The following is a 14,258-nucleotide window of genomic DNA, read 5'->3' on the forward strand; positions in this document are numbered from 1 at the left end:
TAGCTAACGTAACCTGTTGCTTTAGCTGTTGCTACGCAACCGCTAAGCTAACATTACCCTGTGTATGTAGCGTATGTACCAAACCCTTAAGCTAAAGTGGACCCGGTGTCTTTCGCGTGTATGGACCAACGCTAGCTAGGTACCCTGTGTCTTTGCTGTATGCTACCACCCCTAAGCACGCTACCTGTGTATTTAGCTGATGCTACCACCGCTAACTAACGTTACCCTGTGTCTTTAGCTGTATGCTACCACCCCTAAGCTACGTTCCGTGTCTTAGCTGAGCTACCAACCCCTAAGCTAACGTTACCTGTGTCTTTTAGGCTGTGATTGCTACCAACCTAAGCTAACGGTACCCTGTGTTTTCATGTATGCTACCAACCCCTAAGCTAACGTTACCCTGTGTCTTTAGCTGTATGCTACCAACCCCTAAGCTAACGTTACCCTGTGTCTTTAGCTGTATGCTACCAACCCTAAGCTAACGTTACCCTGTGTCTTTAGCTGTATGCTACCAACCCCTAAGCTAACGTTACCCTGTGTCTTTAGCTGTATGCTACCAACCCTAAGCTAACGTTACCCTGTGTCTTTAGCTGTATGCTACCAACCGCTAAGCTAACGTTACCCTGTGTCTTTAGCTGTATGCTACCAACCCTAAGCTAACGTTACCCTGTGTCTTTAGCTGTATGCTACCAACCCCTAAGCTAACGTTACCCTGTGTCTTTAGCTGTATGCTACCAACCCTAAGCTAACGTTACCCTGTGTCTTTAGCTGTATGCTACCAACCGCTAAGCTAACGTTACCCTGTGTCTTTAGCTGTATGCTACCAACCCCTAAGCTAACGTTACCCTGTGTCTTTAGCTGTATGCTACCAACCGCTAAGCTAACGTTACCCTGTGTCTTTAGCTGTATGCTACCAACCCCTAAGCTAACGTTACCCTGTGTCTTTAGCTGTATGCTACCAACCCCTAAGCTAACGTTACCCTGTGTCTTTAGCTGTATGCTACCAACCCCTAAGCTAACGTTACCCTGTGTCTTTAGCTGTATGCTACCAACCCTAAGCTAACGTTACCCTGTGTCTTTAGCTGTATGCTACCAACCGCCCTAAGCTAACGTTACCCTGTGTCTTTAGCTGTATGCTACCAACCCTATAGCTAACGGTACCCTGTTCTCTTAGCTGTATGATCCAAACCGCGTAAGCTAACGTTACCCTGTGTCTAGCGTATGCTACCAACCCTGAGCTAACGTTACCCTGTGTCTTTAGAGGAATGCTACCAACCCCTAAGCTAACGTGACCCTGTGGCTTGCTGTATGCTACAACCCTCAGCTAAAGTTACCCTGGTCTTTAGCTGTATGTACCAACCCTAAGCAACGTACCCTGTGTCCTTTAGCTGTATGCTAACAACCCCTAAGCTAACGTTACGTTGTGTCTTTAGCTGATGCTACCAACCCCTTAAGCTAACGTTACCTGTGTATTTAGCTGTATGCTACCAAACCCCTAAGCTAACGTTCCGTGTCTTTAGCTGATGCTACAACCCTAAGCTAACGTTACCCTGTTGTCTGTAGCTGTATGCTACCAACCCCGCTTAGCTAACGTTACCCTGTTGTTCTTTAGCTGTATGCTACCAACCCCTAAGACAACGTACCCTGTGTCTTTAGCTGTTGCTACCAACCGCCCTAGCTTACGTTATACCTGGTGTCTTTTAGCATGCTAGATACCAACCACCTAGCTAACGTTACCCTGTGTCTTTAGCTGCTGTATTATAGCTAATGCTAAGTTAGTTGGATGGGAGAGAGATTTCTATTGAAAATTGAAAACGTAACACCCCTAGGAAGGAAGGTTGTGTTTCTGGAACTTTGAGGCTGTTGGTGTGAAAGAAGAATGCAGACCATTGCAGGTGAATAGAAAACTATAATGTGTGTGTGTTGTGTGGGTTGTGTGTGTGTGTGTGTGTGTGTGTGGTGTGTGTTGTGTAGGGTGAACGTGAATGACGGTGGGCGAGGGGGAGAGGTGTTGTGGAGCTGGTGGCGAGCGACAAAGAGCAACACGTTCCAGGGCCGTCATTTCCAGGCTCGACGCTACGAGCCTGAAGAAGTCTCGACACGGGTGAGCGTGCGGCGCTCTAAATGCTAACCCCGGCATGCTAACGTGTTCACATACACAGGGCGTTTCTCAATCTGTGTTCTTCTAGGATTTGGTGTCCTGTGTGCCCTGTGTTCTTGTGTTCTTCTATGGACCGTGCCGCCCTCTGCCAAGACATCTAGACAGACCCTCCTGGCCATAAATCTAGACAACCCCTCCTGGGGGGACCCCACATCTAGACAGAACCCCTCTGCCCCAACATCTAGAGTAGAACACTTGGCCCCACAATTAGACAGACCACTTGCCCCACATTAGACAGACCCCTAGGCCCCACATCTAGACAGACCCTCTGGCCCCACATCTAGACAGACTCTCTGGCCAATCGAGACGACCACTCGGCCCACATCTGAAGACCGGACCCCTGGGCCCCAACTAGACAGACCCTACCGGACCCATACATCTAGACAGACCCTTGCCCACATCGCTATCGGAGCACGACTTGGCCCCACTACTAGACGACACTCGGCCACATCTAGACCGACCCACTGAAAATCCAGCGACACTCTGGCCCCACATCTAGACAGGAACCCCTCTGGCCCACATTAGACAGACACCTGTCTGCCCACATCTAGACAGATTCCCTCTGGCCCCAATTAGACAGGACCCTCTGTCCCCATAGAGACCCCTCTGGCCCCCATTAGACGACCCTCTGGACTTACCCACCTGCCAACATCTAGACAGACCACTACTGGCCCCACATCTAACAGACACTCTGGGCCCAACATGCTAGACAGACCCCTCTGGCCCCACATATAGACAGACCCTCTGGCCCACATCTAGACCAGACCCTCTGGCCCAACATCTAGCAGACCCACTCTGGCCCCACATCTAGACACAGACCCCCCTATGGCCCCACATCTAGACAGACCCCTCTGGCCCCACATCTAGACAGAACTCTGGCCCAATCTAGAAGACCCTGGCCCCACACTAGCAGACCCCTTGGCCCCACATCTAGACAGACCTCTGGCCCCACATTGACGACCTAGGTCCAACATCTAGACAGACTACTCTGGCCCCACATCTAGACAGACCCCTCTGGCCCCACATCTAGACAGACCCCTCTGGCCCCACATCTAGACAGACCCCTCTGGAACATCCACTCTAGACAGACCTCTGGCACATCTAGACAGACCCTTGGCCACATCTAGACGACCCTCTGAGCCCACATCTAGAAGACCCCTCGGCCAAATTAGACAGACCCCTTGGCCAACATCTAGACCGGACCCCTCTGGCCCCAATCTAGACAGACCCCTCTGGCCCCACATCTAGACAGACCCCTCTGGCCCCACATCTAGACAGACCCCTCTGGCCCCACATCTAGACAGACCCCTCTGGCCCCACATCTAGACAGACCCCTCTGGCCCCACATCTAGACAGACCCCTCTGGCCCCACATCTAGACAGACCCCTCTGGCCCCACATCTAGACAGACCCCTCTGGCCCCACATCTAGACAGACCCTCTGCCCCACATCTAGGACACACTTGCCCCCATAGAAGACCACCTATATATATACTATATATTACATACATATCCCGTCCTACTTGCGCGTTCAGTCTTCCAGGTACAGCCTGCAAGCCTACGGTCCCAAGATCACAAGTCGTTCTTGCTTACTTGGTATTGAGAAACGCACCACAGTTTTACGCGTCGTCAGGAGTTAACCGGTCCAACAGGTGGAGGCTGGGGGGGGGGGGGGGCCGGCCTGCCCAATTTCTCGTTTAACCTGATGTCTCTCTCTCATGGGAGGGGGGATGTTCTGGGCGGGCAAGCAGAGAAGGGAGAATCCTGCCCCTTTGACTTAAGGGAATTTTCATGCCTGGGCCCTTTAATATCGTACCTATTGGCCAACATTTTCATATCAATGTACCCTACTTGTTTCTTATTTTAATCACTTACTGCTGCTTTGGACTTGTGTGTGTTGTGGTGTGTGTGGTGTGTGTGTGTGTGTGGGTGTGGGTGGCTGGTGGGTTGTGTGTGTATCGTGTCGCTTGGGTGTGGTCTGTGTCTGTTTGTGTGTTGTGTGTGTGTGGTGTGTCTGGCGTGGTGTTGGGGTGTGTCTGGGGGGTGTGGGTGTGTGTGTGTGTGTGTGTCTGCGTGTACTGGTCTGTCTGGGTCCGGTGTCTCCTCTGTGTGTGTGTGTGTGTGTGTGTGTGTGCGTGTGTGTGTGGGTGTGGTATCCTGTGTGGTGCGTGTATGTGTGAGTGTCTGTGTGGTGTGTGTGGTGTGTGTGTCGGTGTGTGTGTGGTGTGTCTGTGTGTGTGTCTGTGTGTGTGTCGTGTGTGTGTGTGTGTTGTGTGTGTGGTGTGTGTGTGTGTTGGTGTTCTGTGTGTGCGTGTCTGTGTGGGTGTCTGTGGTGTGTGTGTCTGTGTGTGTGTGTGTCTGTGTGGTGTGTGGTCTCTGGGTGGTGTGGTGTGTCTGTGTTGTGTGTCTGTGGTCTGTGTCGTGTGTGTGTGTGTGTGGTGTTGTGTTTCGTGGTGTCTGCGTGTGTTGTGGTGTGTGTGTGTGTGTGTGTGTGTGTTGTGTGTCTGTGTCTGTCTGTCTGTGTCTCGGGTGTGTCTCTCTCTTGGGGTGTGTGTGTGTGTGTGTGTGTGTGTGTGGTGTGTGTGTGTGTCTCTGTGTGTGCGTGTCTGTGTGCGTGTTGTGTGTGTGGGTGTGTGTGTGTGGTGTGTCTGTGTGTGTGTGTGTGGTGTGTGTGTGTGTGTGTGTGTGTGTGTCTGTGTGGGTTGTCTGTGTGTGTGTTGTGTGTGGGTCTGTGTGTGTCTGTGTGTGTTGTCGTGTGTGTGTGTGTGTGTGGGGTGGTGTGTGGTGGTGGTGTCTCTGTGTGTGCGGTGTTGTGTCGTGTCGTGTGTTGTGTGTTCTGTGTGTGCGTGTCGTTGTGGTGTGTGTGTGTGTGTGTGTGGGTGTGTGTGTGTGTTGCAGGTGAGCGTAGCTGCTAAGATGCCCAGCGGATGTCTTTCGGTTTCTACAAATACAAAAACATGGAGTTCGTGAGGATGAAGGGTCCGCAGGGCAAGGTCACGCTGAGATGGCCGTCAGCAGGGTCCCGACGGGGGACACGTCCCCCTGGGCACCGAGGAGGACCAGTGTCCCCCATGCACGAGAGGTGAGGAAACACACACACCACACAACACACACACATAATACAGTGGTGTCAGTGGTGGAATGAACGTTTGAGTACTTGTTACTTTACTGAAGTCTTTTCTTTCATGTTACTTTACTTCATTACATCCATCTGATAGCTTTAGTTATGAAGCTTTAGTTACTAGTTACTTCCACATTAAGATGTCTGCACACAGAACACATGTAGTAATAACCTGTGTTTTATAAAGAACCATAGCAACCGTATAAAGCTCCGTTCCATCTCTCGCAGCTTTAACGAGCTCCGTACACAGACATGACATCAGGGCGTGATCCATAATGAATGGATCCTGCATCACTGAGCAGTCGGTCCTCCAGATGGTGGCCACAGTCGTCTGATGGTCCCAAATTACACGGATTTATTTATATTCTCGCACAGAAAACAAAGCTTCATATTTACCAGAACGCGAATCTGCTGACGAATATGATAAATGACCGGAAAAGCACGCATTTAAAAACCTACTTAAAGGTAATTTCGGGTCCAGACTCATGTAAATATCAACTTTTACGTGTATAGAGCAGCATATCTCCACCAGACTCCATGTAAATAATCACTACTTTTAGTGTGTATAGAGCCATATCTCCCAACTCCATGTAAATAATCACTACTTTTAGGTGTATAGAGCAGCATCTTCACCAGACTCCATGTTAATAATCACTACTTTTAGCGTGTATAGAGCAGCATATCTCCACCAGACCCATGTAATAATCACTACTTTTAGCGTGATAGAGCAGCATATCTCCACCAGACCCATGTAAATAATCACTACTTTATGTGTATAGAGCAGCATATCTCCACAGACTCCATGTAAATAATCACTCTTTTGCGTGTAGAGCAGCATACTCCTCCAGACTCCATGTAAATATCACTCTTTAGCTGACAGAGCAGCAATCCACAGACTCCATGTAAATAACACTACCTTTAGGTGTATTAGCAGACATATCCCCAGACTCCATGTAAATAATCACTACTTTAGCATGTATGAGCAGCATATCTCCACCAGATCCATGTAAATCAGGGGCTCAAACTCAACTTACTTGGGGGCCGTGGAAGTAGAGTCTGGTTTGGCTGGGCCGCATCAAGTTTTCCAAAAAACAACTATTTCTCCAAACAGGGCGCGGAACTGCCGGTGCTTTAAACCCCCGATCTGATATGGTTGGTGCATTTCCCAACAGAGTTCCATGTCAAACCTCAGGCTTTGCCGCAAGAGTACTTAGCTAGCTTAACAACCGTTACGCCGCTGTCAGGAGACTATACGGTAGCCCATAAGTGACAAGCGCAATGAGAAAGTTTCAGAACGGGGGCCGCACTAACACTTAACTTTGATGTCAAGTAGGGGGCACAAAATATCTTCCCGCGGGCCGCAATTGGCCCCCGGGCGCGGTTTGAGACCCATGATGTAAATAATCACTCACTTTGGTGTTATAAGCAGCATATCTCCACCAGAATCCATGTAAATAATCAATATTTTAGCGTGTATAGAGCAGCATATCTCCACCAGAATCCATGTAAAAATCACTACTTTTAGCGGTGTATAGAGCAGCAATCTCCACCAGACTCCATGTAAATAATCACACTTTTAGCGTGTATAGAGCAGCATATCTCCCACCAGACTCCATGTAAATAATAATACTTTTAGCGTGTATAGAGCAGCATATCTCCACCAGACTCCAGTAATAATCATACTTTAGCGTGTATAAGCAGCATTCTCCACCAGATCCATGTAAAATCACTACTTTAGGTGTCAAGAGCAGCATATCGCCTAAGCTCCTACCTAAGCTCCAAGTCTTCTCCAGGTGACGTCCTTCAGCACACCTCCGACTCCAGAGAGGAACCGTCCGTCCTTCTTCTCGCCGTCTCTGAGACGTAAAGTGCCCCGAAGCCGAAACGCGGAGATGAAGAAGTCTCACTCGGCCAACGACAGCGAGGAGTTCTTCAGGGAGGAAGAAGACGAAGGTAGGAGCTGGGACGCAAACTGGTCGGTTGGTTTAATATGTCAACAAACGCCAGAGACAACAACGCACGTTTGACCATTTACTCTGACTTTATCACACAGAAAGAACGAATGCAGGAAGAAGCGTTAAAAGGGTAAAATATTGACCCGGGAGGACAACACGAGGGTTAATGTGAGGAAAAGACAGGAAGTGTTGGGATAAATCTGTCATCACATTAAAACCATGAACACAAAAACAAGAGTAGGAGTTCCTGTTCATGAAGAGACCTTCTAACTTATTTAATATTAAAACAAGTGTTGCAAAGAGCAGACATGTTGGAATATAATGGACTACAACATAGATTTACTATAGTTAGTTTATATTATACATATTTATGTTTAAAACTCTCTCTCTGTTTCTCTATGTCCTCTCTCTCTCTCTGTCTTTGTCTCTCTTTCTGTCTCTCTCTCTTTCTCTCTCTGTCTTGTCTCTCTCTCTCTCTCTCTCCCTCTCCCTCTCTCTCTGTCTTTGTCTCTCTGTGTCTGTCTCTGTCTCTCTCTCTCTCCCTCTCTCTAGTCTTGTTCTCTGGTCTGTCTGTCTCTGCTCTCTGTCTTCTGTCTCTCTCTCTCTCTCTGTCTTTGTCTCTCTCTCTCGTCTCTTCTCGTCTCTCTGTCTTCTGTCTATCTCGTCTGTCTCTCTCTCTCTCTGTTTGTCTCTCTTTGTCTCTTCGCTCTCTCTTCTGTCTCTATTGTCTGTCTCTTCTGTCCTCTCTCTCTGTCTGTCTCTCTGTCCTCGCTCTGTCTGCTTTGTCTCTCTCTCTGTCTTTGTTCTCTCTCTTCCTCTCTCCCTCTCTGTCTCGCTCCTCTGTCTGCTCTCTTCTGTCTCTCTCTCTCTTGTTCTTCTGTCTCTCCTCTATCTGTCTTCTGTCTCTCTCGTCTCTGTCTTGGTCTTTCGTCTCTCTCTCTGGCTCTTTGTTCTCTCTCTCTCCTCTGTTGTTTGCTCTCTCTGTCTCTCTCTCTAGTTCCTTGTCGCTCTCTCGCTCTCTCTCTCTTTGTCTTGTCTCTCGTCTCTCCGGGTCTTTGTCTCTCTCTTCTGTCTCTCTTTCTTCTCTCGTCTCTCTCTCTGTCTTTGTCTCTCTCTCTTGTCTCTGTCTTTGTAGCTCTTCTCTGTCTTTGTTGTCTTCTTCTCTGTCTCTCGTCTTCTCGTCTCTCTTCTCTCTCTCGCTGTCCTCTCTCTCTCTCGCTTGCTTCTCTCTCTCTCTCCCTCCGCTCGCTCTTTGTCTCGCGCTCTCTGGCGTTGTCCTCCTCTCTCTGTCTGGTCCCCAGGAAGACGTGGTGTTCGAGAGCGGGGGCCCGCCAGAGTCTCCTGTGACCCTCGCTCCGTTCCTCCTCTCTATCCCTCTGACTATCTAATATCTCTGCGCTCTAGCTTGTCCTCTCTCTCTCTGTTCTTTGTCTCTCCCTCTCTCTCTCTCTGTCTTTGTCTCTCTGTGTCTGTCTCTCTCCATCGCTCAGGCTCATGTCTCGCTCTCTTTATAACAATTTTGCCAATACTATATTACATTTCATACATGTATGTGTTAATGAAGCATTAACGATCCTAATGATATTAATACTAATATGCCGACCCTGTTTCAGATCTCCACACCACGTCCAACCTGCGGTCCCGGTCCCTGTCGGGGACCCAGCGCTCCTTGGTGGGGTCCTGGCTCAAGCTGAACCGGACCGAGGACTGCTTCCTGCTGTACTCCCACCTGACCTACGTCACCCTGCCGCTGCACCGCATCACCACAGGTCAGAGGCCCCGCTGTGGGCCAATCACAGCCGCCGGGGGCGGGGCTAAAATAAATTATTAGATAGATTAGATATATGAGATATATTAGATAGATATATTAGATGTAGTATATCTATTAGATATACTACATCTAATATATCTAGTATATCTATTAGATATACTAGATATACTAGATATATGAGATATATTAGATATACCAGATATATTAGATGTAGTATATCTATTAGATGTACTAGATATGTGAGATAGAAATATTAGATATATGAGATATATTAGATATGAGATATAGTAGATATATGACATATAGTATATCTATTAGATGCCTTGTTGCACCGTCCACACACACACACACACACACACACCCACACACCACACACTCACACTCACTCTCACACACAAACACACACACTCACCCACACAAAACACACACCTCACACACACACACTCATCTCACACACACACACACACCCACTCACACTCACTCCCTCACCCACAACCAAAAACCCACACCACAAACCTCCACACCACACACACACCCCACTCTACTCACACACACCACACACTCACTCACTCACTCACACACACACACATCCACTCTCACACAACAACACACACACTCACACACAACACACACACACACACCCACCACACACACACACACACACCACACACACACACACACCTCACATCTCACCACTCACTCTCCTCCACCACACACACACTCTCACCTCACTCACTCTCACACTCCTCACACACTCCACCACACACTCACACTCTCACACACTCACACACACCACACACAACCCACACACACACACACTCACTCTCACACACACACACACTCTCACTCACCTCACTCTCACACTCCTCTCACACACACACACTACACTCAACTCTCACTCACACACTCTCACACACACACACACTCTCACTCACTCACTCTCACACCCTCACACACACCACACACTCACACTCCCCACTCACCCTCACACACACATCAACCACCACATCACTCACAAACCCATCACCACTCACACACACACACACACCACTCTCACACACACACACACACACTCTCTCACACACACACACACACACTCTCACGCACTCACTCTCACACACACACTCACACACTCACACACACACCCACACACACACTCACCACTCACTCACTCACCTCTCACAACAACACCACACACTCTCCACACACCCACACACACACACACCCTCACACCACCTCTCACACACACACACCACTCCTCACACACACCACACACACAACACACACTCTCACTCACTCACTCTCACACACACACTCACACACTCACACACACCACACACACACTCACACACACACACTCAACTCACTCTCACACACCACACACCTCCTCACCACCCCCCCCCCCCCCCCCCCAGTCTGACGTGTCTCTGTTGTCCCCAGACACTCCTGGAGGTGAGGCAGAAGCCGATCCTGATACGTAGCAGAGCTGCTCCCTCATAGCTCACTACCAAGTGCCGTCCTGCATCGGCCACAGACCCCCCCCCCCCCACCAACCACCCCACCCCCGGTGTCCAAGACCCCCCCCCCCACCCACCCCCCACGGCTGTCCACAGCCCCCCACACCCCCCCCCGGTGTCCACAGCCCCCCCACCCCACCCCCGTTGCCACGCCCCCCCCCCCACCGGTGTCCACAGCCCCCGGTGTCCATGCTGAGCCACCAACCCCCCCCCCCCCCCCCGTGGCCGATTCAGTAGGACACCACCCCACGACAAAACAACCAGCCATTCAGAAGTGCCTCTTCTTCTCTCTTCTGTCCCGCTGTGTCACGTGACCTCAGCGTGGAAACGCCATTGGCTGAACTCTGACCAGGAAGTGAGGCGTGTGTGTGTTCCTGTAAACATCCTGCTGCTCCACTCACGGAGACGCCTCCGCTTCCGTTCCACTCGTCGTGGCTTTTTGCTTTTTGGTTTTATATATATATATATCTATACATATATACACACACACACGTATCCACGGCAACGGGAGGAGAGCGGGGTTCTGGGAGTCTGAGTCATTTAGTGTAGTTCCAGCTCGGGGCCCATAACCAGCGGAGGGAACCATCGAGTTGCTTAACTAACGATTAATTAATCAACAGACGTTTCTCTCAGTTATTAAATTATCTTTAAATTATCTTTAAATTATCTTTAAATTATCTTTAAATTATCTTTAAATTATCTTTAAATTATCTTTAAATTAAAGCCGTTTTCCTCCAGAATATTCCAACTTATATCGACTTAAAATAACAAATAATGATGATATGATTAATAATAATCAATGATTTGTTAGTTAACAGACGCGATTACGTAGTATAAAGTTATATAACTAAGAAAATAGACGTCTCAAAGTTGATAACTTTACTTACAATGATAATTATATAATTATATATATAATAATTATATAATTATAATATATAATAATTATATAATATATATAATAATTATATAATTTCTTTAAGTTAATTCTGTTAATTTCCAGATGATCTTCTGAGTATTTCCACAGACGTTTGTTTTAATGAGTTTATTATTAATCCGTATTTCTAACACTGGACTCAACTTTTCATTATTGATATTAAAATAAAAACCAAACAGAATCCTAAAAAACTACAACTCCCAACCTGGAAGTGACTTGAAAAAAAACCAGCGACAACGATGATTTTAAAAAGGGAAACGGAAAGGAAGCGTCCTGATTGGCTCCCGGTGTTTTTCCAGCGTCCTGATTGGCTCCCGGTGTTTTTCCAGCGTCCTGATTGGCTCCCGGTGTTTTTCCAGCGTCCTGATTGGCTCCAGATGTGTTTTCCTCCGTCTGTTCTCCTGAAGTGTTTCTTCTTTCACTTTGTTCATTTAAACAACGCAAGAAGCTTCCAAAGATTATTATTATTATTAGTAGTATTATTATTGTTGTTGTTGTTGTTGTTGTTGTTGTTATTTGTGGTTGTTGTTATTATTATTATTATTATTATTATTATTATTATTATTATTATATCTACGAGGCGTCTGAGCGTAGGAACCTCAGGGCTGAAAACTGCCGCTGACGTCCCAGTTTGATTATTCGATACACCACACACACACACACACACACACACACACACCCACACCACACACCCACCACACACAACAGACCGACATACAGACACGACAGACAGACAGACAGACAGACAGTACAGACAGACAGACAGACAGACCAGACCAGACCACAGACAGACGACAGACAGAACAGACAGACATACAGACAGACAGACAGACCGACGACAGACAGACACACACGCTCACTCAACACACTCAAATACACACAACACGACGCTCACTTCTCACACACTCAAATACACCAACACACCACACACGCTCACTCACCACCAATACCACAGACCACCACACAGAGACAGTTAACTGAATTCTAAGATTCTGATCCGTTCAGTATTCGATATTTATTTTTACACACACACACACACCACACACACACACACACACACACACCACACACACACACACAACACACACACACACACACACACCCACCTCTAAATAAAAGATTGTAAACCGGGGGTGGGGGGGCAGCTTACTTATGACGAAACATTGAGTTTTCCTTCAGGTCCTTTAGTTTCTACAGGAGGTGGTGAGACGGAGACGTTACGTCTCTGGTGCGGACGTCTAACGGGAAACATCACGGGACAGCTGCTGCTGTTGTTGTTATTTTGTTGTTGTTCTAGAGCTCAACCGTGACCCCCCCCCCCCACTTCTCACCAGCTCTGGTTCCAGATCTGGTTCCAGGTCTGGTTCCAGAGGCGTTCCCGTTTAATATCGCTGATCTAACGACCAATCAGCTACGAGATGAACCCGGACCGTGAAACATGCAAAAACAGGCAAAGGTGCAACACTCGCTTCTATGGTTACCACACACACACACACCACACACACACACACACACACACACACCACCACACACATCACACTACACACACCCACGCGTCGCGGGAGCAGAACTCCCTGATTTCCAGCTTCGGGGGGGCAGACAGGTTTAGTTTGACATGCTTTTATTTTATAGAAAAGTTAAAATATCTTTGGCATCGTGCTGCTTTTAAATTAGTATTTTCAAAAAGTTCCTTAATCGTAGAAAGAATCCCCGAAAAGTTCGTAAAAGCATCGGACACAACACAAGCAAACGTTTGACTTCATAGCTGATAATTAGTTATTAATTAAAGTCGTTTATGGAGATAATCCTACTGGAGCTAAGACCCGCCCTCCGATAGCATTCCCACTCTGCTATTGGCCAGGAGTCCAGGCCACCTGTACAGGTATTGTGTGTGACCTGTGTGTCTGTGTCTCTATGTATGTATGTATGTATGTGTGTGTCTCTCTTTGTCCTTGTCTTTCTGTCTTATGTCCGTGTTTGTCCATGTGTCAACTCCAGGTCAGTGCCTAACCCCAACCAATCAGCTGCTCTTGAGGGCGGGTCTTGGCCAACCAATCAGCTGCTCTTGAGGGCGGGTCTTGGCCAACCAATCGGCTGCTCTTGAGGGGGTCTTGGCCAACCAATCAGCTGCTCTTGAGGGCGGGTCTTGGCTTTCCTGAACCAGACTGTTGAGCTCTATGATCAGCAATTGATTGTTTTGTTTTTTCTTCTTCTCTGTGTTGTATTTAAGCGGTGAGATGTTCCACAGGGCCCTCTAACCCCCCCCCCCCCCGTGTTATCTAGCTCCTCCCGCTGAATGTACCACGCGGTCGACCCGGGAGCGTTTGATATGACGAGCAGAACGACTGTAACGCTGTCAGAAGATCTTTAACTCTTGTTCATCACGGCTTCGTTACACACACGGTTAATGTGCACGTTGTCACCTGACTTCAGTTGCTTGGTTTCCAAAACTATGTACATTTTACTGTTTATTTATTGAAATACACATTACCAAAACTCTGTGTGTGTGTGGGGGGGAGGGGTGTTATTCTGATTTCTATGTGACAGTTACAGGCGTCTCTTCTAAAGGCTGAACCGAGACTGGTGTTTGGTAGGTTTTCACCTGTGTGTGTGTGTGTGAGTGTGTGTGAGTGTGTGTGAGAGAGTGTGTGTGAGTGTGTGTGTGTGTGTGAGAGTGTGTGAGAGAGAGAGTGTGTGAGAGAGAGAGTGTGAGAGTGTGTGAGTGTGTGTGTGTGTGTGTGTGTGTGAGATCCTGTTGTCGTTTGCGTTTGTAGATGATGTAAGAGATGTGTGTGAGCAGCACT

The 14,258-nt window shown here is 48.0% G+C and overlaps 1 protein-coding gene across 1 annotated transcript in view; it reads left to right on the forward strand.

The window, feature by feature from the left end:
• kiaa0930 overlaps positions 1 to 10,585 on the forward strand; it is a 38,874-nt gene extending 28,289 nt beyond the window's left edge. Inside the window, exons 9-11 of the mRNA XM_032511883.1 lie at positions 7,071 to 7,230; positions 8,846 to 9,001; positions 10,444 to 10,585. Of these exons, the coding sequence (XP_032367774.1) occupies positions 7,071 to 7,230; positions 8,846 to 9,001; positions 10,444 to 10,484 (357 nt within the window). The 3' untranslated portion in view covers positions 10,485 to 10,585. The remainder of the gene's footprint in view (positions 1 to 7,070; positions 7,231 to 8,845; positions 9,002 to 10,443) is intronic.
• Positions 10,586 to 14,258: the final 3,673 nt, after the last annotated feature.

The sequence above is a fragment of the Etheostoma spectabile genome, unplaced genomic scaffold (assembly GCF_008692095.1).
Source record: "Etheostoma spectabile isolate EspeVRDwgs_2016 unplaced genomic scaffold, UIUC_Espe_1.0 scaffold502, whole genome shotgun sequence".
Taxonomy (NCBI): Eukaryota; Metazoa; Chordata; class Actinopteri; order Perciformes; family Percidae; genus Etheostoma; species Etheostoma spectabile.